Below are 27,607 nucleotides of genomic sequence, written 5' to 3' on the forward strand. Positions count from 1 at the left end.
TGGATAAACAAAGCAGCATGCTAAAGGGTGAAGGACACAACAGCTGAGAAGCTTTGCAGTCACGCATACGATTTGGTCAAATGAGGAATAAAACTACTGATTTCTGCTCACGTGTTCGAATGCAACATACATTTTCTCCTGAAAACTATTTCACTGTGCTTCCTGATGGATGAATGACATAAGACATGTTTGTTAACAGTCATGTTTGCTTCGTGAATTTACTTTCGTTCCTCTGCTCATTTCAGCAGCGTCTGTAAGACAATGAATGAACAGACGTAGAAACGACAATCAAACGTCTCGTCTGTGTGCCGTTGTCCTCCCGTCTCGTCGTCCAGACACCCGCCTCTCATTTACACTGAACTTTAAAGTCCCAGTGAAATGAAGGTTCCACCTCCAAAACACTCTGGTGTCTCTTCTAGAATGTTTTCCTGCTAACTGGCTGAAGGTAAAATGTTAAAACACGACAATCTGAGAGAAAATAGCCGATAAACGGCGCTATTTCCTCTGCTGGGCGGAGCTTCTGACAATAACAGAGTGACATCACGAGTTGTGCACACGCCCAAGTTGTGTTTACATGATGGAGGATCAGAGTTTTGACCACGAAGAGGCTGAATTGAACCATATTTCATCATCATGGTCATTTCAAACCCAGTGATTGATGAAGAAGACACAGAAGGTGGTTCTGCCATCGGTGACCCCGTCTGGAACATGTTTGAGGAAGCAGAAGACGCTTCGTCCTCCATTCGTCCTCGTCTCCTCGCCTCAGCAGCCGCCACTTTTCACCTTTGAGGCTTTGAGGCTCCTGACTTTTGGCAGAACGACCGGCTTCCTGGATCCAACACGTCCAAGAGCTAGAAGACTGTGGAATCACCGAAGATGAGTCCAAGTGTTACTTGATCATCTACTAGCCGCCCGAGCTAGAGGCTCCTGCTAGCCGCTAGCCACGCGAGCTCGCGGCTCCCGCCGCCCGTGCTCCTTTTCTCCTCTCTCGGTCTCTTCCAGGCTCAATCTTTCATCAAGGCTCCTAAAACGCCGACTATAACTTCAAAACACTGTAAAAACTTGATATTTAAGAGGAAACAAGCCGATATAAACACAACAGATGGAGATCTGCACAACTCTTCACGTCACGCCCACGAAGAAGGATTCCCCCGACTTCCTCGGCTGGAGATTCAAAATTCAAATAACTTTGTTATGCGACAACACTGGTGGGGCAGAGTCGGAGAAACCTTACAAGTAGAACCCCAACTATCGTTTTTTTCAAAGTAGTGTTTTACATTTCACTGGGACTTTAAGCGAAAATGGAACATTTTCATTGCGTTTCGGACGTGTGATTACACGACAATGGAGCCACCGAAAATGCTGCGTCCTTATATCTCCATGGAAACGGGGGCGGGGCACGGCCTTTGTGAAACCGCAGTCGTAATAAATGCTTCTTCCTGCACGTGGACAATAACCGACAGGTTTGCGACTCCCAGTTCATATTCTCCTTTTTCTTCTATGTGGGTGGAAGGTTTATTTTTCTTTCACTACTTTTAGAGGCTAAATCACTAGTATTCTAGTGTCTGCAGTCCCATAGATCTGTGATATATTTCATTCTCAAAATCCACACTGCCTTCATTTCCCCTCATATTTGAGTGAAACTGAACATGACGGCAATTATGAAGAAAACAAATCTTGGGTGGATTTCAGGAGAATTCAACTGAACGTCTCGACAACAGCTGGAGTGCAGAGATTTAAAAAAAAACATTGACGGGTCGAAAAGGTTAAAGCACCTCACAAACCAAGTCACTTTGGTGAGGTTTATTTTGACACAGCCATTAAAAATCCACCCACTGCACCACATTTAATTCAAAGAGTGCCTAATGGTGACAAGTTATTCTGAGGACATGATATCAGATATCGTCCAGTTGAGCCTCACCCACTTCCCCTCAGCAAAGAGAAATGTGTCCAGGCCAAGAACTTATTCGTATCAAACATTTAAACCAAAGAACAATATGTACAAATGGTCTCTATTCGTGTTTTTACTGATAAAGCAAAGGCAGCAAAGGTGATTTTCCACAGAACCCATTAAACCCCAGTTGTAACAAGTTGAGACAAGCCTCGGCTCGTCTCCAACCTTCTGCTTGTGTTTCAGTCGTCACTTTACAACATTACGATTCTCTGAACCACCGAAAAAGCTACACTTTGAAAACGGGTCCCAAAGTGGAACTTTTTGAAAACGCATATAAGTTTTCTGAAATGCTGCGACTGCGCACCACGGTGGCAGTAAATTCTTCTGCACATGCTCAGTAGGTGGACACTGATATTGGCGGTCTCTAGGGTGTCATGTTCTCCTGGTGGGTCACTCCGTGAACACTCTGTCTTCTGGCCACGACAATGTCCCTGTTCTCATTGTTTATGTGTATTATTGTTTGTGCCCATGTTGCAAAAACAAGCAGCAGCACCCACTAGTGGCCCATTATGAAAACTACACTGTTTTCTGACACTGTCATGTAAACAGACATTTTAAAAATGTTCTTTAAACGGAGCCTAAAATGGTCTTTATGTCCATTAAATTACCAACAAGTTGCCAGTTAAACCTTGAAACATCTGTTGCTCAAGCAGTGTTTCCATCACTTACTGCTTCACCCCCCCCCCACCCCTACACCCCCCACCCATCACCCCCCCCACTCCCCTTTTAACACTATGCAGTTTGCCTCAAGTTCAAACTGACAGTCACTTTCCTGAAATTGTAAAACCTTTTAGTTTTTAGTGTCTTATATGTGCCATTTGTTCTATTGTGAAGAACAAAACGACTTTGTGCAACTGCAAGAGAGACGTTTGCAGGAAGGATAAACAGAAGAGGAGAAAGCAGGAGTTCCTAGACGAGCCCACACAGCTCCGCCTCGCCACACATTCCTGAATGTGTCCGTACACGAGACGAGCGGCGTCGCTCTGAGCTCAACCTTCATTATCCCGTCAATAACAGTGTTAGTGCAAACTGAGGAAGCGGCTGCGCTCCGTTATTACACCGCAAGATCAACCAGCGTCTTTCAGCACCTTCAGTTCCCCCAAAATCACAATTTGAGGTCAAATCCACGGTTTGCATGTTTTTAACAGGACACTGAAGCTTGACAGCGTCACGTTTACTCATTTTGGTCTTTTTTTCAGATATTTTTCATTCTATGTGACCTTCTTGTATCTTACTTACTCACTCCAACTCGTTTGATTGTACAACACTGAGCAAATGCTTTTTTTTTTACAAAGGCAGGCCAACTCTCAAAAATGGAGACGTTTAAAGATTTTTTGAAAAACCAGGACTTTGTATGATCCAGAACTACTTGAAAACTCTGAGGGAAACCTTTTGGGAGGAAACTCGCAAACAGACTCCATGAAGTTGGGCTCAAGAAGCTGCACACGAAGCGAGCGGCGTGCGATCTGCTGCAGCGGCTTGTGATTTGAGCCGATCCGCGTCAGCGTCGTTCTCCAGGTTTTGAACACCAACGCCGACGTCACACTACGTGGCGGCTCGCAGGGAAACACTTCAAATGCAACGCGGGTTTTTACTACGAGGCAGTCATGGAAATACACAACGTCTCTGTAATCACACAGAAACATTATCTTCACTCTCTCAGTCAAACCTCGGTGATAAAAAAAAACAAACCCAGTTTAACATTAAAAGTAGAGTAGGGTTCTGGTGGCTTGTGTGTTTATTCAGAAAGCAACTGCAGAGGATCTGACTCGACCCTGAAAGCCTCAATGAGTCGCTGCCCCGCTGCGCCAACATGAAGCGTCGGCGGTTTGGAGCGTTCCAGGTACCTTTGTCATCAAACTGCAGCTGCTGGCAGGCGGAGGACGTCCTCCAGGGGCAGCTGTACACGGCGCCTCGCTCCAGCACCGTGCCGGAGCTGCTGTTGGCCCGAGGGGCTCCGATCAGCACGTCAGAACTGGGGAGGGAAAAGGACGAAACGTTGCGTGAGGATAGGAAAACGGGCAAAACAGGAAGAAGATATTCAGCAGGTAACACAGACTGAACTCCTCGGAACTTTGACCAGTGGAGCGCAACGTGACAACGCAGAGTTTCCGACCATCCTTTGTGTGCGGAAGCAGAACTGAGGCTTTAACCTCTTGTTTAAGAAGTTCTCAACAGGGTTTAGGGGAGGAAACCACCAACATTGTCAATATTCCTTCTTTATGAGGATTTACTGACGAGCCACACAGTAAATAAAGTTCGCGAGTAGAGCTGGGCAAATAAATCCATGTAATCGATTTATTGAGTTTGTAGGTAGAAAACATTTTTATTTTGCACATTCATGTTTCTTTCCCACCAGTTTCTCTGCGTTTTTTGCCTTCTGTTCCACCGTTCCTTGTGGATTTCCGTTTGGATTTGCTTAAATCTGTTTAAAGCTTGAATTTGTTGAATGACAGAGCCTCATTTACTTTATATTTTGGGATTTTTATTTTTATGCATTTTAGCACTGAGGACAAACAGCATTAAAGTTGTACTTTAAACAATATATCTGACGTCTGCAGTCATTTTTAAGTGCATTGAGACAAAAGAATCGAAACTCAAATTTTTCAAAAAAAAAAAGAAAAAAGAACATTGATTTTTTTAAACACGTCAAATCATCCAGCCGTATTCTAAAGTACTCTGATGTGTGAGATGCAGTGTTTTTCTGTGAAAACCTGATGAACCCGTCAAATAATTACACATATTTAACAGAGTAGATCTCAGGCCACACAATCTACTACTAACCTCAAGTTGTCTTGACAGAATAACTGCAAACATTCCTACATTTGTTACTTTACTGTAGAGAGGAGTTTATTACAGTCTCATACAAAAGATAATAATCATATTATTAAACCTAACAGAGCTCTAGTAGCAGAATATTATCGGTATCAGCAGATATTCAAAATCGGGTATCTGGATCGGAAGTGAAATCCCTCGATTGAACAATTTGTTTTCTTCTTCTTGTGCAAGATTTTGGTATTAAAGTTTGCCAAATAGCTGCGTTTTGTAATTCTGTGGGTGGGTCAAATCTCTGTCATGACATGGGGGTAAGAGGCAAACTGTAAATCCACGGCTGCAGGAGTGTTTAGCTATCGTTCCAAACAGACACTCCACAAGTAAAACAGGAAACAAGAGCAGGAAGACGACAGTCATGGAAGAAAGACGTCTGAAGAGCTCCAGAGCAACACAAGCTCACTGGATCAACTCCCCATGTGGAGGACCGACACGCTTCTAGAACCTCAGGATGAAAACCTTCCTGATCAGTCACGTGACAATAATTCCCATTTCAAACAGCAGACTGCTAAATATATACATTCCTCCACTGTGTAGGAAAATGTCCTGCTTCCACCAAAGACATGATGAGAAGAGTTCCATTCATGAAGTACTTGTAGAAAAACTTCTTAAAGTAGAGTTGAAAAGGTTTTAAGCTGCAGTTCCTTCATAGTTCAATTAAGCTCATTGTGCCTTTCGTTTGTTCACAAGTGTTCTGCTGTCATCTTTTTAGGAAAGTAGGTTTTTAAAACCAAACTTTGATGTTTTTCAATGTGGCGCTTCCACCTTCATCTCCATGACGACGCTTCTTTGCCATGTTTCGATGGCAGACTTCCATCTTTTTCATGAACGTCGTCCAAACATGCAAACGTAGGTTTTAGAATCCCACTTAACTGAAAACAAAAGTCAAATATGTTCAAGCAAAGGGTTTTTTTTTTTTTTTTTTCAATCAATGTCGGAGCTTCTGTTCCTAAATTGTCTTGGACTTTGAGAACTTTTAGAAGAAGGAGCCCCGGCGAGGCCCCGGTGCTTCCTTCCATGCGGGTCCGTAGTGGAACATGATAACTGGAGGGTGGCAGCAGCTCCCCGTCCGGGGCTTCCTCCAAACCTAAACACCTACATTTGGAGGTTGATCGGCGTCTCGGTTTCCACGGTAACGCTTTCAAAGACGGAAAGCTTCTGTTGCGTCTTGGGCGTCTGTTGACACCACGATGATCGGCAGCGGGGGGGAAAACAGAACTATCGTGAACCGCTGCTACTGCAGTGATGATTCTTCTTTCACCAGTCAGCGGATGAATCACGACAACGTTTCCCTCCAGAGTCAGGACTCCCAGCTCTTCTTCTCCTGGGACCTGGCGCTTTTATTTTGACAGTCACAGTAATAACAACACAACTGTGTTGTCCATATGAATGTCTGTGTTCTCACCGTTGTTTATGTTTAGAGCACATTGTTCATGTGTGTGTGGCTTCATTACCAAAACAAACAACAACAACAACAACTGGTGACCTGCTAAAGGAAGCATCAGTGTTTCCTAGGCTAAAGGAAGCATCAGTGTTTCCTAGGCTAAAGGAAGCATCAGTGTTTCCTAGGCTAAAGGAAGCATCAGTGTTTCCTAGGCTAAAGGAAGCATCGGTGTTTCCTAGGCTAAAGGAAGCATCAGTGTTTCCTAGGCTAAAGGAAGCATCGGTGTTTCCTAGGCTAAAGGAAGCATCAGTGTTTCCTAGGCTAAAGGAGGCTCTCAAGGAAGCATCAGTGTTTCCTAGGCTAAAGGAAGCATCAGTGTTTCCTAGGCTAAAGGAAGCATCAGTGTTTCCTAGGCTAAAGGAGGCTCTCAAGGAAGCATTGAGCCTCCTTTCCTCAGCTCATTGAGAATTCCAACACTCTTTATCATGGCGGCCAATTAAACACCGGGGTAGGAGGGACTATTTGGACGCACTCATCTTTTTCACAATGTTGCCATGTAAACACAAAGCTTTTCTAAAATGAGAACGCCAAAAGGACAAGCTTTCATCTGAGATAAAAGAAACGTAGCCTCCCTGTCAGTGTGTCTCTGTTAGCTGCTGGTGTGTTGAGGATGCAGCCTGCCTTCGCCCAGTGAGCCCCGATCAGCTGGAGAGACGTTTACCATTACAGACTTCACTGGGTATCGGTAGGACAACGCTCTACATCCGGCTGGAAACGTGAGGGCAGGGACTCATTACTTGATATGACTTCGCTTAATAACTTTGAAGGAAGTTTCACAGGAGAAATTTAAGGCTTTGCATCATGACATAAATGAAAACACACGGAAATGATAAGGAGCAGGGACTTCTGGAGCGTTTTTAAAATCCCCTGAAACATGAACGTGGGAGCTGAAAGCCACTCGGTCACATGGTGCTGCTGCTGGACGACCAGGAGAGACAACACCGGGTTGTTCAACACCGGGTTGTTCAACACCGGGTTGTTCAACACCGGCTTGTTCAGGAAATGTGTTATTTGCCCGTCACAGCGGCTCCACTACCTCCTCTAAACACCAATAAAAACTGCACTAATGTCCACATCTGCACTGATGGAATGCTGCACTTCTAATAGCAGCAGTTGACTCATGCCAGAATGTACGTAGGCCAGTGTTGCCACACTGGGCGGTTTTACGCCCAATTGGGAGATTTTTGTTCACGTCAGGCCGATAAAATACATTGGGGCCGGTTCATGGTACGTGAAAATTCATGGTTTGGGCTGGTTTTTCTTGGACTGGGCTGGAAACGGTCAATCTGATCTGGCAACACTGACGTACGCATGTTTTCTCTCTACAGACGACTTGAGGTCAGTAGAAGGTGAGAAAAGGAAGCAGGACCAAGTGTTTTAGTTCCATGTGGACAATGTGGGTCTCTAATAAACTAGTTCTATAAACCATGTGGACAATGTGGGTCTCTAATAAACTAGTTCTATAAACCACGTGGACAATGTGGGTCTCTAATAAACTAGTTCTATAAACCACGTGGACAATGTGGGTCTCTAATAAACTAGTTCTATAAACCATGTGGACAATGTGGGTCTCTAATAAACTAGTTCTATAAACCATGTGGACAATGTGAGGGTCTGAGTGACTTCATGGTCTCTAATAAACTAGTTCTATAAACCATGTGGACAATGTGGGTCTGAGTGACGTCATGGTCTCTAATAAACTAGTTCTATGTTTAAAACCTCACAATCACTTTATTAATTCCTGGAGAAATTCTTTATCGACGCAGCAGCAACAGAATGTTTCCAGCTCTAAGCAGCTCCGACCATTGGGACTATTTCCAGGGAGTTTAGCGTGGAGGAGGACGCAGCTTCACGGAGGTGTGAATCTCCTGCTACAGCCTGGGGGCGCTGCTGCTCATTGTTCTGATGTCAGAGCTTCTCCTCCGTCAGCTGGAGACGTCAGCTTTACTAACATCATGTTTCTGAGGCTTTGTGCTGTTTTGAGCCTGAAATACGTCCAAACAGCAACATGTGGTCATGATAGAAGTTGGATAGCCGCAGTGCTACTTCCCTAGCCTGCTAGCTGGCTGCAAACTGTGGACTGGATTTCCTGACTCGTTCCTCCAGGTCTCATTGAGACCCGCCTCCCTCCAGGAAATCCAGTCCACAGTTTGCAGCCAGCAGAGCAGCAGGGAAACACTGGAGTCGTTTCAGCAGCAGTGAAGCAGACGAGGCTTCATGGATCAGAACTCTGCAGGTTGGATCAGACATTTCCGATCCGCGAATTACGTTCATATCAGAACCCGACACCGATGGATTGGATCAGCCCTGTCTCTAGTCCTGTCTCTTATAGTCTGTCCTGTCTCTTATAGTCTGTCCTCTCTCACATAGACTGTCCTGTCTCTTATAGTCTGTCCTGTCTCTTATAGTCTGTCCTCTCTCACATAGACTGTCCTGTCTATTATAGTCTGTCCTGTCTCTTATAGTCTGTCCTCTCTCACATAGACTGTCCTGTCTATTATAGTCTGTCCTGTCTCTTATAGTCTGTCCTCTCTCACATAGACTGTCCTGTCTATTATAGTCTGTCCTGTCTCTTATAGTCTGTCCTCTCTCACATAGACTGTCCTGTCTATTATAGTCTGTCCTGTCTCTTATAGTCTGTCCTCTCTCCCATAGACTGTCCTGTCTATTATAGTCCGTCCCGTCTCTGATAGTCTGTCCTTTCTCACAGTCTGTCCGGTCTCTTATAGTCTGTCCACTCTTACATAGGTTGTCCGGTCTCTTGTAGTCTGTCCTCTCTCTCACAGTCTGTCCTCTCTCTTATGGTATGTCAAGGGTTGCAGTGATTGCAGTGAGGGTCTCCTGGTCTAGCCTGCATGGTCCAGATCTCTGGTCTAGCCTGCATGGTCCAGGTCTCTGGTCTAGTCTGCATGGTCCAGGTCTCTGGTCTAGCCTGCATGGTCCAGGTCTCTGGTCTAGCCTGCATGGTCCAGGTCTCTGGTCTAGCCTGCATGGTCCAGGTCTCGTTGGGTCTTCCCCGGGAGGTGATGAGGACTCATTAAACCAGCAGGACGCAGTTCTGACCTCCACAGTTCAACAGTTCATCCTTTAAGAACCGGAATCTTACTTCTGGTTGTTGGGCGTCTTGAAGAAGTCCACGGAGAAGCCGAAGTAGCTGCCGCCCGGCCCGGAGTAGACCAGGGGCGCGTCCACGTCCAGGTTGAAGGAGCCGCCGCGGCGCAGCAGCGCGCACAGCAGGGCGAGCAGCCCGGCGGAGCTCCGTCCTCCGGCCATGGCTCCGTTGGAGACCCGGGGAGCAGGAGCAGGAGGAGGAGGAGGAGAGGAGGAGAGGAGGAGAGGAGGAGGAGGACGAACACTCCCTGGAGCCCGGCTCGGGTGCTGTTCTCACGCACTTTTCTTCCCGGTGACCTCGGCAGCTCTGCCCGTCACGTGAAGTGTCAACCACGGCGTCGCTCGGTACCGCAGACGGTGAGTCGTCACAGAGCGCAGTCCCCCCGCCTCGGGTCCCGGGCCAACCGGCGGCTCGTCCGGCTGCTTGAAGCCGATAAAAGATGTGGAATTGTGGATAGAAGCCCGGGGAGAGGCCGCAGCCGCGAGTGTGTGTGTGCGTGTGTGAAAGATAAGAGTGAGTGTCAGACTCAGGCTCGTCCCGACCAGCCCGAGTCAAGCTGCTTCGTCCATTGAACTGCATCCAGCTGTGGACCTTCAAAGTAAAAGTCGCACTCCAAATATGCAACCTTATTATTATTATTATTATTATTATTATTATTACTATTGTTATTATTATTATTATTATTATTATTATTATTATTATTATTATTATTATTATTATTATTATTATTGTTGTTGTTATTATTATTGATTTACCGGCCATTTTTTACAGGTACAATTAATTTGGACGAGACAGTGCACATTCATGTACACATATTCTCATGAATTTTCCACCAGGTTGCTGTAAATAAGCCAGATTTAGCTAAGGCTACTTTCCATCAGTTGTCCCACGTTTCTGCATTTTCATTTCAGAAAATCTTTACTCAAATTATTAAGTAAATGTGAATTGTTTTGTTGGGTTGTTTTGTTTTTTTTTAGAAACGCCACGGATTTACATGTGGTTTGAGTGGAAATGCATCGTTGTTGCATTTTTGTTTCAGAAAAGTTTCACAATTACCATCTGTTGAACGGAAAATGTATAATTTTTGCATTTTTATTTAAAAAAAAGTTTCATTTTCACACAATGCTTCAAGTGTACTTTCGTTTCAGAAAAGTTTTGTGTATACATTGCAACATTTTGAATATTATATCCGTTTACATGGAGACAGAGCAAGCGTATTTTCAAAAAGTTACACGTTCGGAGCCGTTTCCCAAAATGTCCTTTCCAGTGGCTCTGAGCACCATTATTAAACTCTCGCTTAAAACTCAGCAAAACTTCTCCGTTTCCACTTGAAACAGGGCCTAAGCCCAAATTACATTAATTATATTTCTATTGTTGGTGCAATAGAATGCTTTGTCTGAATTTTACCTTCAATGTCTCGTGCAAACAATTTCTATTTTATATTATGCTGCGTTCAATATTTTAAAGCCGATCGAGCGGCATGCTGCTCTTATTCTGAAGGCAGATGTTTTTACTTTACATCTTCCTCGTGGTTTGTCTGCAGCACTTTTTGCGTGCAAACAACAGGAAGTTCATACCGTCGCATCAGACTGGAGGAACACTGGGGACTCTCCACGCGCAGGCGTCGACTATAAGAGTTTTGTCTTTTATTTTGTTTTTTAATTGTCACGTCCTGTGTCCTGTCCAGCTTTCACACGTGATTCAGGGTCAAGTTTGTTACGTCATGTACACCATAGAATAGATCTGTCAAACAATAACACATTTAAACAGGTTTTACCTATAGAGCACTTTTAAATAAATACATATCTACAGTCACAGGAGACATTTTTTATGTAATTTTACAGTAAACGACATTAAAATACTAATGTAGGGGCTATTATAGTCCAGAGGAAGTCAGTTTATACTACAAGTGTTCCTCCAAATAGGATCTTCTGAAGCTTTTGACAGTATTTCTACGATGGAAATGCTGTCAGTTGTCCCATAATTAAATAAAATGTTGAATTTTCATATTTATTCCATATTGTTGAAATAAAGCCACGTTCGCACAATGTTTTCAATTGAAAACTGAAAACGTTCGTAGTATTTTGGGTGTCGTTTCCAACGAAAATGCAACTTCACAAAAACGGCTGCCAAGGTGGAACTTTTCAAAATGCTTCAACTCTGTTTCAATGGAAATGGGAGAAAATCAGCTTTTTGAATACGCCACAACTCTGTCTCTGTGTAAACGGGGAAAACTCAGCTTTTGTGAAACACGACACTGTTGTAAACAGTTCTTCTGCACATGTGCAAGTTTTAGTGTCCAACTACTGATGGACAATAAAACAGCTTCATCAATTACAATTTTACAACAGACCAAGAAATGATCTGAGCACTGCGTGATGGATGGAAGTGGAAACGCCACACCCCTGACCCCCCCACCACTCTGCTCCAGGCCATACCCCTGACCCCCCCACCACTCTGCTACCCCTGACCCCCCCACCACTCTGCTCCAGGCCGTACCCCTGACCCCCCCACCGCTCTGCTGCCCCTGACCCCCCCACCACTCTGCTGCCCCTGACCCCCCCACCACTCTGCTCCAGGCCATACCCCTGACCCCCCCACCGCTCTGCTACCCCTGACCCCCCCACCACTCTGCTCCAGGCCGTACCCCCTGACCCCCCCCACCGCTCTGCTCCAGACTCTACCCCCTGACCCCCCCACCACTCTGCTCCAGGCCATACCCCCTGACCCCCCCACCACTCTGCTCCAGGCCGTACCCCCTGACCCCCCCACCACTCTACTCCTGGCCGTACCCCCTGACCCCCCCATCACTCTGCTCCAGCCCGTACCCCCTGACCCCCCCACCGCTCTGCTCCAGGCCATACCCCTTGACCCCCCCACCACTCTTCTCCGGGCCGTACCCCTGACCGCCCCACCACTCTGCTCCAGACTCTACCCCCTGACCCCCCCACCACTCTGCTCCAGGCCATACCCCCTGACCCCCCCACCACTCTGCTCCAGGCCGTACCCCTTGACCCCCCCCACCACTCTTCTCCGGGCCGTACCCCTGACCGCCCCACCACTCTGCTCCAGACTCTACCCCCTGACCCCCCCACCACTCTGCTCCAGGCCGTACCCCCTGACCCCCCCCACCACTCTACTCCTGGCCGTACCCCCTGACCCCCCCACCACTCTGCTCCAGGCCGTACCCCCTGACCCCCCCACCGCTCTGCTCCAGGCCATACCCCCTGACCCCCCCACCACTCTGCTCCAGGCCATACCCCCTGACCCCTCCACCACTCTTCTCCGGGCCGTACCCCTGACCGCCCCACCACTCTGCTCCAGACTCTACCCCCTGACCCCCCCACCACTCTGCTCCAGGCTGTACCCCCTGACCCCCCCACCGCTCTGCTCCAGGCCATACCCCTTGACCCCCCCCACCACTCTTCTCCGGGCCGTACCCCTGACCGCCCCACCACTCTGCTCCAGACTCTACCCCCTGACCCCCCCACCACTCTGCTCCAGGCCGTACCCCCTGACCCCCCCCACCACTCTACTCCTGGCCGTACCCCCTGACCCCCCCACCGCTCTGCTCCAGGCCATACCCCTTGACCCCCCCACCACTCTGCTCCAGGCCGTACCCCCTGACCCCCCCACCGCTCTGCTCCAGGCCATACCCCTTGACCCCCCCACCACTCTTCTCCGGGCCGTACCCCTGACCCCCCCACCGCTCTGCTCCCGGCCGTACCCCCTGACCCCCCCACCACTCTGCTCCAGACTGTACAGCCTGAACCCCCCCACCGCTCTGCTCCCGGCCGTACCCCCTGACCCCCCCACCACTCTGCTCCAGGCCGTACAGCCTGACCCCCCCCCCCCCCCCCCCCCACTGCGCCCGGTCTGTCGACACTCTCAGCTCAGATGTGAACAAAACAAGCCAGCGGAGAGTTTTGGTCTTATTTGGCCATGAGCTGCTCTGAATCACCGCCACAATGAAGCGAACGCTCAAGAATGTGTGGCAGGACTCCCATGAGACGCACCGGGGGGGGGGGGGGCTCTTTTAGGGGGGGGTTTGTGTTTTTGTGCGTTACAGAGAAAGATGTGCTCTGTAATGCTGTTCTGGTGACGATACGAAGAATGTTGTTAAGTATTAAAAACGAGTGTTTCACAGGGGAAGAGTGTCGGACTGCATGAGGACAAACATGCTGGTGTGTTTGTGTGAGAGGCGACGGCGTAATGGACGTTGTGTAATGGACATTGTGTAATGCATAACTATGCAGATTACGTACCATGCAGTGCACAGACACATGTACGCCTGGCTTCAATGCCTTGGAAAACTGCTGCTGAATCTTTAAGAGGAGCGATTTGGGCTTTAAGTGGGAGGAGGTTGAGGTGGTTTGTTCACAATGAGAACATTTGGCTGACCCACCGTGAACTGGAACTGGTCATTTGCTGCATGAGGATTAAAACCTCATGCTTTCGCTCAGTCAGGATAAATATTCAGGGTTGAGTTGGTCAGCTGACAAAACTTGAAAACACAATGTTTGGCTGCTTGATGGTTGCATCTATTGCACTTCATGACTTTGTTTTTGAAAAGTGCAATACGATATCAGAACGCTCAGTTCTACTTCATTGCACTAAAGCTTTGAAAAAACCGTAGAATAAATAGAAGAAAACGAAATCTGTTCAGTCTGGAGTGGGAACCAGGAACAGCAGAGCCAAGTCAACAGCTTTCTCATTATAACAATGTAAATGTAACTTATACAGCTGATTGGTTGTTCGTTTCAGTTTAACTCAATGTGCAAACAATTAACATTCACGAACATGGAATGTCTAATCAGTGACACAAAGAGCATGTTGGACTTTTTACTCTTCAGGTGGAAAGAGGATCAAATCAGGTATGTTTGGTTCTGCTGGTGAAGCTTTTCAGTAAATATGACTTCTGTCTGAAGGCGATGTGAGAATTACAAGTATGATGGAGTTGAAGGTGACAGATTCAAATACAATGTGACACTTTGTTCAGAAGATCTGGTGGAGCTGTTAAATATAGATTTATAAGTTATGGCACACTATTGTACTTTGGAGCTCAATAAACTGAAGAGAGACAGTGATCGTGGCGCTTTTACCCTGAACCAGAGCAGATGTACAGTTCACTGCAGGCAAGGCCGAGATTGAAAACACAAACCATCAGAGATTGTTGTGATTTATCATTTATTTTTTATTTTTTATATTTATTTTTGATTTATCACAAACACCATTAATGTGATACGAGTTGGAAAAAATAATTTCCACTAAAACCTACAGTACATCCATCAATCAGTCATACCAGCTCATCTACAGATTTACCAACTGAAGGTAAGGAAGGTAAGGAAGGTAAGGACTTCTCCTCGTGTGACTTGTCAGTTTGAACAGATTTCAGTCACAAAATGCCCCAAAATGATATTTTACCATTTGCCCACATCTTGACCTTCAGAATTTAAGCCTCGTTTCCACCACATAAAAAACTCAGGGACGAATGGAGCCTTACGGAGCCTTACAGAGCCTTACAGAGCCTTACAGAGCCTTACAGAGCCTGACAGAGCCTTACGGAGCCTTACGGAGCCTGACGGAGCCTTACGGAGCCTTACGGAGCCTTACAGAGCCTTACGGCTCCTGACGGAGCCTTACAGAGCCTGACGTAGCCTTACAGAGCCTTACAGAGCTTGACAGAGCCTTATGGAGCCTTACAGAGCCTTACAGAGCTTGATGGAGCCTTACGGAGCCTTGCAGAGCCTTACAGAGCTTGACAGAGCCTTACGGAGCCTTACAGAGCCTTACGGAGCCTTACGGAGCCTTACAGAACCTGACAGAGCCCGACGGAGCCCGACGGAGCCTGACAGAGCCTTACAGAGCCTTACAGAGCCTGACAGAGCCTGACAGAGCCTTACAGAGCCTTACGGAGCCTTACAGAGCGGTACAGCAAAGCGTAACCGGAGCCAAATCTGGTGCGTTTCCACTGCAGAAAGTAGGTTAAAAAGTAGGCGGGGCTTAGAGCTCTGCAGTTATGTGATGTTATAACAGTCGTCTCAGCCGAGGCGGCAGATCTGGAGCTTATGAATCCTCTGTTGTTGTTGTTGTTGTTGTTGTTTACATCCTCCGCTTTGCATTCGTTGTTTTGTTAGTTTTTTTGCAGCCACAGCGCTGCGGCTGACCACGCTGACAGCAGAGGATTCATCCAGCGTGTAGTAAATCACTGACCAATCAGCAGACGGCTCCTCAAGCTCAGACCCGTTCCATGGTCCTGGTACCCTGATGGGGGGGGGGGACTGTAACGGACCATACTGATCCATTCCTGCACCGTCTGTCTGATGGAAACGGAGCTCAAGTGTCTGCTGCTCTTTTTAACTCACTTGTTTCTGAAGTTATTTCAATCTTTTTTTTCTCTTTTGTTGAACAACAAACTTTCAGAAAGACCCCTATCTTATGTAATAAATGTGACACTCCAAGATGTTTTAATATTTCATGGACTGAGACAAAGTCGTCGTCCTCAAAAATAAAGTTTGATTTAGTGTGAACAGACACAGACAAGACGGTTCTTGGTATCAATGCAACTTCCTTTTCGAATAGCTAATTAAACAATATTATGACGATTGAGGACTAATTAATTATTATAATTATGATTATTATTATCATCATCATTGTTATTATTACACACACCCTGACCCCCCTGTGAACAGAGCAGCAGGTCGATGAATCTCCTCCTGCGACAGGGAACTTCTGACGGCCTCTTGTGCGCCGCTGCACGTTGCAGTAACAGACTTCAACCACTAGATGGTGGCAGAGGCCAGTAGTGTTTCAGTGCTTCACTCCACATGAGCTCAGAATAATACAATTACATTGGTCCTAATTTAGTGAATTGATTTGACATTTTTTAACGAGTAAGTAAATATTTTTTAACATAATTAACGCCATTTTGTCTCCTTCGTTTTTTGCTTGTTTTTGTTTTTAACTCTCTTACTGGAGCACCAGTGTTTGCCTGGATGCAGCACTGTGGCGACAGAGCATCACAATACCGAGTGGAATAATATTAGGGCAGAAAGTTTCACTTTAAAAAGTTTCCTGAAGACTGATTGAGAAAGTTAAAGTCATTAGTTTTACTTTGTAAAGCCGAAATTAACACCACAGAAGTAATTCTGCAGCAAAACAGCAGGTTGCCAGGTTGGCTGACCAGGAGCCACCAAACTGCTGAACCTGGAGGAAATACTGGTAAAATACTAATTTATACTCTTTCTTTCTTTTCCTGGCTCTCCTCCATACTATGTGTGTGTGTGTGTGTGTGTGTGTGTGTGTGTGTGTGTGTGTGTGTGTGTGTGTGTGTGTGTGTGTGTGTGTGTGTGTGTGTGTGTGTGTGTGTGTGTGTGTGTGTGTGTTATAGTATATTATTACCAATTTCTTGATGTCATAACAAATTTCTTCCTAGAAATATTAAAATTCTCAAACTGGTCACTTATGTTAGATATTAATTAATTTGTGGTTTTATTATTTTGCTGATCTTGGAGAGAAACTGTTTCATGCTAAGCTAAAAGGACGTTATAAAAATAGTCTGAATTTAAATATTGTGTTTGTGTGTTGAATCGACAATAACCCCATGGTTTTGCCTCAATAAATATCAATTACAAGCTTCAGTCGTCAGGAGAAAAACAATGCAATTAATTGCAGAAAATTGTGCGATCAAGCGGAGTATGACACATAAACAGGATGTAGTAATACTTGCAGGGATCAACAAGCTGTGACAGGACAAGCAGATTACATTAGAGTGTTTATTTGTCACATACACATGCTGTACAAGTATTGCAGTGAAAAGCAACAATAAGCAACCAATCGACATGGTAAGGCAATTTTATGAGGTACTATGTTGACAAAAGGCCCCCAAAGGGCTTCAAGACCTTGAAAATGCACTGGAATAAACGTGAAATGATACATAAGAATTACACTTTATTTCTTTACACTTATTTCTCCATTAAGTCTGTAAAACCGAAACAATAAACAGAAAATGAGTCTTGCACAAAATAATAACCTAAAGTTCACAACATGTTTACACTTGTAAACACACTGAATGTGGCTGAACAGACATAAAGAGCCTCTCGTCCACCTGAGGCGGAGCATCGACGCCCCCTGCTGGGCACACTGAGCAATACATGGGCAAAAACACAACGACACGACTCGTAACAGAAAGTATCTGGAATGTAAATGATTGTCCTGCAGTTTGAACAACAACATCACTGTGTAGTTACTTAAGGCCTCGACATGCTTCCAATGCACACTAGTGATGAGAAACACGACTCCTTGAACGGACTCACTGGTTTTTGAGTCGTTCATCCAAGTGAACCGGTTGTCTGAGTCATTTGAAACATTTGATTCAGTTGCGCATGCGCACTATTTCCACCGCTCCAGGACCTGGAGGCTGAACTGTGACATGAACCAGGGGGAGAATCATGTATTCATAGTGAAATGATGAAACACTTCTGAGGAAAATAAACAATAATACACACTAGTGTTTAGTGGTCCTGGTCTCCTTATTCTAGATTGTGTGTGTTGTTTCTGAGGTTTAGTTGAATCAGAAAATATATTAAATAAGTGATTAAACTGAATAAACACCTGGCATCCAGAATGGCAGATATACAGTATATATTAATATATACATATAATTTTATAGTTTTTTTCCTTCCAACATTCTGATTTTCTTTTTTTACTAGTATCAATAAATAATGTGACGTTCATCGGGCAGAACTAATTATAGGGGACAATATTAAATGTAACACAATACCTGCTACAGTTGTATTTTAACATTGTTTTTTGTGTATTTATTCATGTATTATTCATGTATTTATCCATTTATCCATGTATTCATCAACTAGTTTGACTTTATCATTAAGCCAGATAAAATATATAAGTGAATACATACTGTGCAAACAACAATGATATTATAACAACTATTTTCTGCATGCATGGTCTAAAACACAACTTTAGCTTAACAGGCGAGCTTCTCATAATATTCAGGTTAAAGAGGCAGTGTGTAAAACCTCAGCCACGCCAGTGCTCAGTGGCTTTAGGGGGTGTTGCTCTTCTTCTTAAAACACTAAACACTACAGCGCTGGAGCTTCAGCCATTGTTCTGTTAACTTCTCCTCTAGTTGCATCAAGTCGCAAAAGCAGCGGCCTCTTGTTGATGTACCAGCAACACACCACAAGACAGTCTTTCATTATTGGTATCAATAATCAGTGAAAACCTTTGTCCTCACGCCTTCATCTTCTCTTTACAAATTCATTGGTGAACAAGTGTTGATGTGAAAAGATGTGTTTGCCAAGTGGTATGTAAATCAATTTTTCTAGTTTATGAGCAAGGTTTTAGTTTTGCACTATTGAATTTGTATCAAGCAACGTAATAGAAGCAGAAAATAAGCTTTTTTTTTATTTCTGTGAAAATGCCTGGAACAAACTAGAACAAACTGAACACCACGACTGTTGTTTTGTCTTATTGGACTCTTTCATTTAAGACTATTTGTCTTACGTGAAGCTAAAATGTGAGGTATTGAATTCACTTCTTTGAACTAACTGCGAAAGTCAAGTTTTGCTGATTCAGAACAAGAGAACACTTTATGCGAATGTTTAGTCGTTTTAAAGTCGCTCCTCTGATCTGAGGCAGACTGAGGCCATAAATTAGAGGATTACTAACAGGAGGAATGGCCAGGAACTCTACAGATAAGAGAATGAGGACAGCACGGTGAATTTCATTGGGCTTTAAACGGCTGAAGAAAAGCTCACAGAAATACGACAAAGAATAGATAGTAAATGTCAAAATGTGAGGCAGACAGGTTTGTAAGGCCTTCCCTCTGACTTCAGATGAGCTCCTCTTGCAAACGATCAGAATACGCAGGTACGTGTACAGGACAAAGGCAATGGGGATGAAAATATTCGATGTAGAAAGAAAGTAACCGGCTGTCCTGTTTGCGCTCGTGTCCACGCAGGAGAGCACCGAGACGTTCACGCAGAAAATCCTTTGCAGTTTGTACCGGCAAAGAGGCAAGACCCCCCCCAACACAACACACAGGCCGACTGCAAACGCTGGAAAGCCCACAGCCAAAACTATAAGACCCACAACAACATTAAATGTCATTTTACTGTGATAGTGTAAAGGCTGGCAAATGGCAACGTGTCTGTCGTAAGCCATGATGGCGAGAATCATCATTTCAGTGGATGCGTAGCTGTAAATGACATAAACCTGGACCAAACAAGACAGGAGTGAGATGAAGTGAGTGTCGGACAGCAGGTCCATGAGGAACCTGGGGAAGAAGCCGGAGGAGCCGAACAGGGAGTTAAGACACAGGCAGCAGATGAAGATGTACATGGGCTGATGCAGAGACTTCTCCTGGCAGATCGTGACGATAACCACAAGATTAGCAGAGACTATTATCACGTAGATCAACAAACTGAGGGAGAAAAACAGATATTTAAGGGACCCATAATCTTCAAACACCATGAATTGAATGTACTGGTGATTCAGGCTGCTGCTGTTCTTCATGTCGAAGCGACTGAAACACTGGAAGAGGTCTGGAGGTTAAATGAGGCTTGAACAGAAAATCACACCCGTACACACTTTCAACAAATGCAAAGATAATTGCGTGGATTGCAAAAACAGCACAATTCAGATTGATAGTATTGGAAATAGCCCATACATATCAGGTATCTCAGAAAAAGATGTTCAAATATGACACATGGGTGGAAAAAGGTCACATGTGAAAGTTGCACAAGCAGCCGAACATTTCTCATTGAAGCTTTAGTTCTCAGTCGTTCTGCAGGGTTGTACTTTACTTTTCAAGGCTCAGAGACGACAGCAATGCAACATACCACTCCACGTGTCGATTTCTATCCTCCGCAAGCACATTCACAAGAACACTTTAACGTTAAAAAAACTGCGATCTTAAGAATTATTGAAAGGATAAAATAAAATAAAGGCATTAAGTGAACAATGTTTGCATGTTTGCATCGTCTCCTGATCGAATCCAGGCTGCAGAAGGAACCGACTTTTATCCCGTGTGTTTGTGGGCGGGCTTGAGGGTGAGAGAGCGTCTCACTCCTGGCTGTGTTTCCGGTTGTCATGGTATTTAAAGACACAGCTTGCCATTCCACGTTTGCCTTCGGCCAGTTTCAGCCATCCCAAAGTTCTGGGTAGTTAAGGGGTGTTGAATTTAAGACCAGCTGTAAGAGGCTCCGGCTCTTCTCAAAAAACAATTTTGTCCACACGTCACTATCAACACGATGTAGTACATATGCCAGGTCTTTAGGGGGCGCAGTGACTCGCAAAATACACCCAAACGGCAGAATAAAAGATGGAGACCACAGATACGGTGGGGGGCATGACAGCATCTTGTTCTGCAATTGTACAACTTTGCCCATCTAAACCTCAAAGCTGAGCCGGCGCTCCAGAACAGTGCTTTTCAACCAAGACACACTTTTGTCTTTGGAAATCTGGAGGCACACCACCACCCGGAAATGTTAAAATGTTAAACTCTGTAGCCTCTATTAACAATATAAAGTCTTTCTCGTCAAAGTTTTATCAACAGGAATCAAATAAATACAGAAAAAAAGTATTTCCCAATTTCTTTTTACTCCCTCAGTGTGAAACCTGGACCTGATGGATGAAGATCTGAGATCCTGGCAGCAGTAGAAGACAGACAAACACCAAGCTCTTCCTCAGCAGCTCTCAGTCTCTCTCTGCTTTTAGTTTTTACAGCAGTCAGACTTGAAAAGTGAACCTCACACAGATTTGTCGTGGAAAATGGGAGCAATGTCAAAATTGTGCATTGTTTGCCAGAATGAGGAACTCCTCGGCAGCAGCCAACCCAAAACTGTCCAAAGGCAGATCAAAGCTTTAATCCACCACTTTGTCTCAGTTCAGTTAGTTCCTCCTGCTCCGATATCTGTCAGTTTCGATTTCACCAGCACATCCTAACGTCTTGTCTCAAAGTTCTGTGCTGCCCTCTAGTGGCGAAGAGTATTTATACATGATTACTCTGCAACACACTGTCGGCTGTGAGAGCAAATGTTTTTTAGAAAAAAAATGTGAAATTGTATAATTTCCCACGGCTCACCTGACGAGATCTGGAGGAAACACCAGTGTGCCGCGGCACAGTGGTTGAAAAACACTGATCTAGAAGTTCCCCACTCTGGGACACGTGTTAAAAAAACAAAGAACTATTGTCAGGCTCCTAAAACGTTGCGCTGTTTGTATCATCGGCCAAAAACAATGCGTTTATGTGAAACAGCGTTCTCGTGTGACAGACCTTCTTCACTTCGGGGAACACTACGACTAAAAACATTAGAAACTACATTTTGCACAATATGGGATCTTTAATGAGCAGACCAAACACAGTAGAAGTGTGCAGCGTCGGGCCTGAGGTGGATAAAGAAATATAGAACATGGATGGACAATGTGAACAGTTCAGTTTGTATCGTAGGATGAACTTTAGATTTTGGAATCGGTGCTTACTTTACCAATCTTCAGAAATGCAAAGATCACTCCTCTGATTTGAGGTAAAGTGATGCCATAAATTAGAGGGTTATTGATGGGAGGGAAGATCAAATACTCTAAGGCTAAAAGAGCAGAGGTGGCTGGACTCAACTTCATGGACTCTAAACGATTCAAAAGGAGCTCGCAGGAGAGAGAAAAAATGAAGGTCACAAACGACACTATGTGAGGCAGGCAGGTTTGAAACGCCTTACCTTTGAATTCAGTCGAGCTCCTCCTGCACACCATCAGAATCCGCAGGTACGTGTAAAGGATGAGGACCAGGGGGACGGCGATGATCACCAGGGTGACGGCTCGACCACTGTTGTTGCCGAGGGTTAGGTTCGGACAAGACAGGGAGGAGAGCGACGAGCAGAAAACCCTGTTGAGCTTATTGCCACAAAAAGGCACATTGCTGAGTGAGGAAACGTAGAGAGCAAGAAGAAGTGCCGGAATGAGCTCGGCAGAGACGATAAGACACAACACCATCTTAAATGTCATGGTGCTGTGGTAGTACAAAGGCTGGCAGATGGCCACGAATCGATCGTACGACATGATCCCCAGAAAAAACAGCTCACAGGCGATATACAGGAAAATGATATATAACTGGACCAAACAAGACACTCGTGAGATGAAGTGAGTGTCGGACAGCAGGTCCATGAGGAACCTGGGGAAGAAGCCGGAGGAGCCGAACAGGGAGTTAAAACACAGGCAGCAGATGAAGATGTACATGGGCTGATGCAGAGACTTCTTCAGGCCGACTATGAGGATGACGACGGTGTTAGCAGAGATTATTATAATGTAGATCAATAGACTTATCGTGAAAAACAGATAATTTATGGGCCCATAATCTCGATAAATGGTAAACTCGAAATAGTCATAATCTGAGCTGCTGTTCTTCATGTCTGAACAAGAAACAAGTAAAGTTTAAACATAAAGTTTAAACATTGAGGCGACAGGTAAGACTTTGAGCAAACAACAAAGGCCGGGATACAATCCATCATTTAAACAGAGCACTGGATTAATGCACACATTTCAGACACAAAAACAGCTCCTGAATGTTTTCAGCGGAACCGAGGAATCTTATGTAATTCAGAAACATGTAGGCATAAATTAGACGCACGTGGAAATACATTTCATTTGAAAGTTGCTTGAACAACCCAACATTTCTCATTGGGAAGCCTTAATATGTTTAGATGCAGAGGAAATAAAAACTCATTTCAAAGCACACAGTATTTAAAACATGCAAAACATCATGAGAATTCACTGCAGGTAAACCGATAAAACGTCCACACTTGAGTTAAACAGGCATGAAAACAAGCAGGGACATCATCCAACAATCTACATGTGTAGAGGTGTGTAGAGCTGTGACAAACCGACAGCCCCCTCCCCTGGTCGGATCCAGACTGCTGCATCTTTTATCCTGTTCTGCTGTAGCAGTGGAAGCAGCTCCACACTGGAAGAGACTCTGAAGGGAATAAGACTGATGATCACTTTAAAAAAAAAACAAAAACAAAATCGCGTATCATGTGATGATCCGCTGAGGGGAGCCCACAGTGGCATTAGTGAGCACAGGTGTCCCAGTTTGAGTCTCCATCGTCTCCATTCTTTGTACTTTCACCAGTGAAATTTGGGGCAAAGGTTATGTTTTATATAAATGCAATACTTTTGTTTTTGCTCCCATTTTTCATGAGCTGAACTCAAAGATATATGTTAACAGTGTGCTCTCAGTGTATATATGTTTTTGTTTTGTTAAAGTTGCTAATGCTATAATGTTGTTTTGTTTCCTTTTTGTTTTCTTTATTGATTGATACTTTGACTTTAAGCTGATTGAGCTGATTGAACTGGCACAACGAGTAATGTGTGTGTGTACATGTGTTGTGATTGGTTGTTCAATAACATCACCTTGAGTGAACACAGCTGTGACTCTGCTGCTGCTGTGTTTTTGCAAATCAGTCACGTCGTTGCATCTACTCTGTGAACAATATAAAACATTTTCTATAAACACAAAAGACCTATTTCTCTCAAATATTGTTGTTGGGCCGGGAATCCGTGCTCTCCCCCAAGCAGTTCTCAGGCTGCAAGAACAATGGGGGAGATAATAAAACAGCAGGGGGGGTGACAGCAACCTGAGGGGGCCACAGGCCCCGGGAGGGAAAAGCCCCATCATTGGTCGAACCCGACCCGGACACAGTCGGTGTCTGAAATGCAACTTGGTCAAACCAAGCTTACAACCAACTGCCCCCCACTTCTCAACCTGGTCTCTGCAGCACCCAGGTCAAGAGAGCACAAAGTGATTCACAAGAACCAAACCACGGTTCAGCCCGCTGGCGAGCAGAACAGTGTTTGGACTATCCTGTTTCTTTTTGTGGCTCCTGGGAGCCAGACGCGATTTCTGCCCCACTAGCGGCGGGCGTGGATCGGCCCACTGGGAATGTCCATGATTACTGACATTCCTCCATCAAGACCCAGTTTACACAACAACGTTTTCAAGTGAAAACACAAGACCTTCCTAGCCTATTGGGAGTCCGGTTACTCAACCTTTGTGCTTGGAGTCACAGAAAATGCAGCTTTATGAAAATGGCAGAACCTTTGAGAACTCTCAGACTCTCTGTCGATGGGAGAAAAGACAACTTCTTGGAAACGCCGGGGCTCTGTCTCTTTGTAAACAAGTGAAATGCTGACACTGTGCATGTGCACCACAGCTGTAGCAAGTAGTTCCTCTGCTCATGCACGAGTAGATGGACAGGAACAAGCATGGCGGCCTCCGTGGTGTCTTGACTCGCAGTCAATATTCTCCTGGGATGTGGTAGTTTTATAGTTAAGTCACCTGTAGTAAGTTGGTCGTCTGTCCATACCAATGTCTGTGTACGACCAGTGTTAAAGTTTATGGCGTATTGTTCTCTGCGTGTAATTGTGTGGTCTGAATGTTTTGAGCTGGGTCTGGAGGATCAGCTTCGTGGCTCCGTGATGGACATGACGTGGACCAGTTGTGTGTTTCCCTGGTGTCTCTTCTGGGATGTTCATTACCCCGGGATCAACCGCCCAGCAGAGGAGGTGCTGCTTGGTGGGGTCAGAAGCCTCCACATTATAGAAAATAACTGACTGGCATCTTTCGTGGACGGATGACTACCAAGACGAGAAGAACAAGGTCAAGGAAAAGGACTAGCGGAGGTCTATCTCAAGGACCGATTGGGCCGTTTTGGGCATTATCTGCTTTTTTTAGGTAGTGTTTTATCTTAATGAATTGCGAAACCTTTACCCTGGATTTTGTATTTTCTAACTCTGTTCACCCCTAATTTATAGAACCGCCAACCTTTCAGAGTCCCTGTAAATCCTTAGGTGGCATTGTTGGTCTTTTAAATCTTTTAGATATTCCTAAACAGCATTTAAATGACAGTTTTTAGCGTTAATTTAAGGACCCATCCTGCTAATTTGGATTGGCAGAAGGACACGCGTACAGGCCACCATACACACATCTGAAATAAACAATTCAGATGACATTGTCAAGGGCATATTTAACTGTTACCCACCTCACGAGAAGATGACACTGTGCAGATATCATCTCTCTTACTACTGTCACCACAGTTTCTCTTCAGTTAATAAGGCGAGCTATCAAACAATGGTGAACTTTGTTATATGTGAACATGTTATTGCCAGCCAGATCACTCGGTTCTCCAACATGCTTCGAAAGTCTTGCATTTTCACTCAGAAACATTGTGTAAAGAGGGCCAGAGTGTCAACGGGATGGAGAAAAAACATGATATAACAATTTCCCTTCGGGGATGATTAAAGTTATTATCTATCTATCTATCTATCTATCTATCTATCTATCTATCTATCTATCTATCTATCTATCTATCTAATAATGAAATAACTATGATCGTGGCAATGATTATAGTAACTAGAAAATTCCACCTGCTGCCCCTACTGTACTCGTGAGCCCGGGGCGGGGTCAAAAGTACGTGGGAACCAACTAATTAGCTTGTGATTCTTGATTGCAGCACCCCAATTAGGCCACCCTGTAAATTTCAGCACATTTTAACAAACTTGGGAGCATGCTAATTAGCATGCTATGCTAACACCTGCGATTTGCCTGAAAAACAAAACGGTCTTCAATCTGGCAAAACTATCAAGCTAATTGTAAACATTTCAAAGAAAACATTGATTCAAAAAAACAAAACTGAATAGCCAGTCTTTTTTTCAGGGTGAATTTGTAAAAACATGCATAATGCAGAAGTGTTGTAGACATGTCATCGTATTTTGCACCATAAAAATCATTCGAATTGACCTCAATGTGCCCAAAGTTTACTCAAACACATATATTTAAAGTGTATCAATAGAAAATTAAATAATATATGAATATGGTGTCTCTTAAAGCTCAGACACAAGTTCAGATAGGTTTCTTTTTTATTACTTTCAATAATACAAATATAACTTAAAAGTCTAAAATGAAATATTGATAGAAGTAATACCTCTTTTCTATATAATTTTTTTTTAACATCCCTCGTTTCAGGTCTTTCCTGATATAATTATGTAATTAAAAAAAAACACAAAATCCACCTTTATTACAATTTGACACCCCCCCCCCCCCCCCCCCCCCCCCCCATCACAATGTAATAATGTAAAGAATAGTAACTTCATAGAGATACCAGTTAAACACAAAAAACATGTTTTCACTTTACTTGGTACTTCCAGCCTGTTGGGCTGGGACTGGACACTGCTTCCACTTCAATATATGACTTGGCCCAAAAACGTATTTCTTAGAATGTATAATTTTTGTTGAAATATTGTGTCATAATACAAAACTGCAAACTGTAGGTGGTGATCTTTTATTTAATTTTTTTTAATTCTTAGATATGTAATGGAATCATTCAAAATGACAACTGCTAATCGTCTGTGCAGTTTCAGACGTGCTCTTACGTCATGTGCAAGAAAATACCATCTTATTCTGTGCAAATTGCCAGTCAATACATGCTTTATGGTCCCATTAAAAAGATGCTGGATCTGTAAAAACGTCATTTAAAAAGTGTATCTATTAATCACAGAATCAAACTCAACCTCAAAACAACGTTTTTGGTAAAGGATTATTTGAAGTAATAATCATCAGAAGCATTTTGAGTCTGAAGGAGATTTATTTCTGAAAAGTTGTGAAAGAAGTTTCAGTTACCCTGAAGTTCATCAACTTCAGGGTTACAACAACACAAGGTCTTCCGGATGGTCTTGAAGACCCTGCCCATCGTCTTTCTGAAATGCCTGAAGCGACTCGTGGAGGTCGAGACCACAGGGATGTCTTCTGGTCCACACTCCTCAGACGACCCTGAAGCTTCCTCCTCCACATCGACCCTCTGTTCTGTGACCGAAATGACTGAAACCACATCCCTGAAGGGTCCAGTGAGCTCTGAAAAGCCAGAGTCGGAGTCCCGGGGGTCTGATTCCTCCGGTGGGTAGTCACTCGTCTGGTCATGGGAGGGACCTTCGAGGGGCTCCTGGTCTAGGGGCTCCTGGTTGACGGGGCTCCTGGTCTAGGGGCTCCTGGTTGACGGGGTCGTGGCTGAGGTGGTACTCGCTCAGGAAGGACCGGGTGATGAAGGGGTGTTTCAGTGCTTCCTGGGGGGGTCAGTCTTTGCTCTGGCTCCACATGTAGCAGCCCCTTCAGAAGGTCGAACAGCGCCGCCCTTCCCTCCTCCTCGATGTCGTCCAGGACCTTCCCTCCTCCTCGATGTCGTCCAGGACCGGATAG

At 44.7% G+C, this 27,607-nt stretch overlaps 3 protein-coding genes across 3 annotated transcripts in view; all 3 read right to left on the reverse strand.

Moving 5' to 3' along the window:
• The window catches only part of itgav (integrin, alpha V), a 60,362-nt gene extending 50,512 nt beyond the window's left edge, over positions 1–9,850 (reverse strand). Inside the window, exons 1-2 of the mRNA XM_080498281.1 lie at positions 9,337–9,850; positions 3,802–3,929 (exon numbers count right to left, since the gene is read on the reverse strand). Of these exons, the coding sequence (XP_080354407.1) occupies positions 3,802–3,929; positions 9,337–9,503 (295 nt within the window). The 5' untranslated portion in view covers positions 9,504–9,850. The remainder of the gene's footprint in view (positions 1–3,801; positions 3,930–9,336) is intronic.
• Positions 9,851–18,894: 9,044 nt separating this feature from the next.
• LOC308131740 (olfactory receptor 6N1-like) lies at positions 18,895–19,878 on the reverse strand (the record flags this gene model as incomplete). The annotated part of the gene is made up of 4 exons (XM_080498573.1): positions 18,895–18,911; positions 19,005–19,095; positions 19,195–19,786; positions 19,850–19,878. 4 exons carry the CDS (start codon positions 19,876–19,878, stop codon positions 18,895–18,897), a joined length of 729 nt encoding a protein of 242 aa, XP_080354699.1.
• LOC308131741 (olfactory receptor 10A6-like) lies at positions 19,875–22,767 on the reverse strand (the record flags this gene model as incomplete). The annotated part of the gene is made up of 2 exons (XM_080498574.1): positions 19,875–19,907; positions 22,039–22,767. 2 exons carry the CDS (start codon positions 22,765–22,767, stop codon positions 19,875–19,877), a joined length of 762 nt encoding a protein of 253 aa, XP_080354700.1.
• Between the last annotated feature and the right edge of the window lie 4,840 nt (positions 22,768–27,607).

Source organism: Blennius ocellaris, assembly GCF_963422515.1.
Source record: "Blennius ocellaris genome assembly, chromosome: 6".
Lineage (NCBI taxonomy): Eukaryota > Metazoa > Chordata > Actinopteri > Blenniiformes > Blenniidae > Blennius > Blennius ocellaris.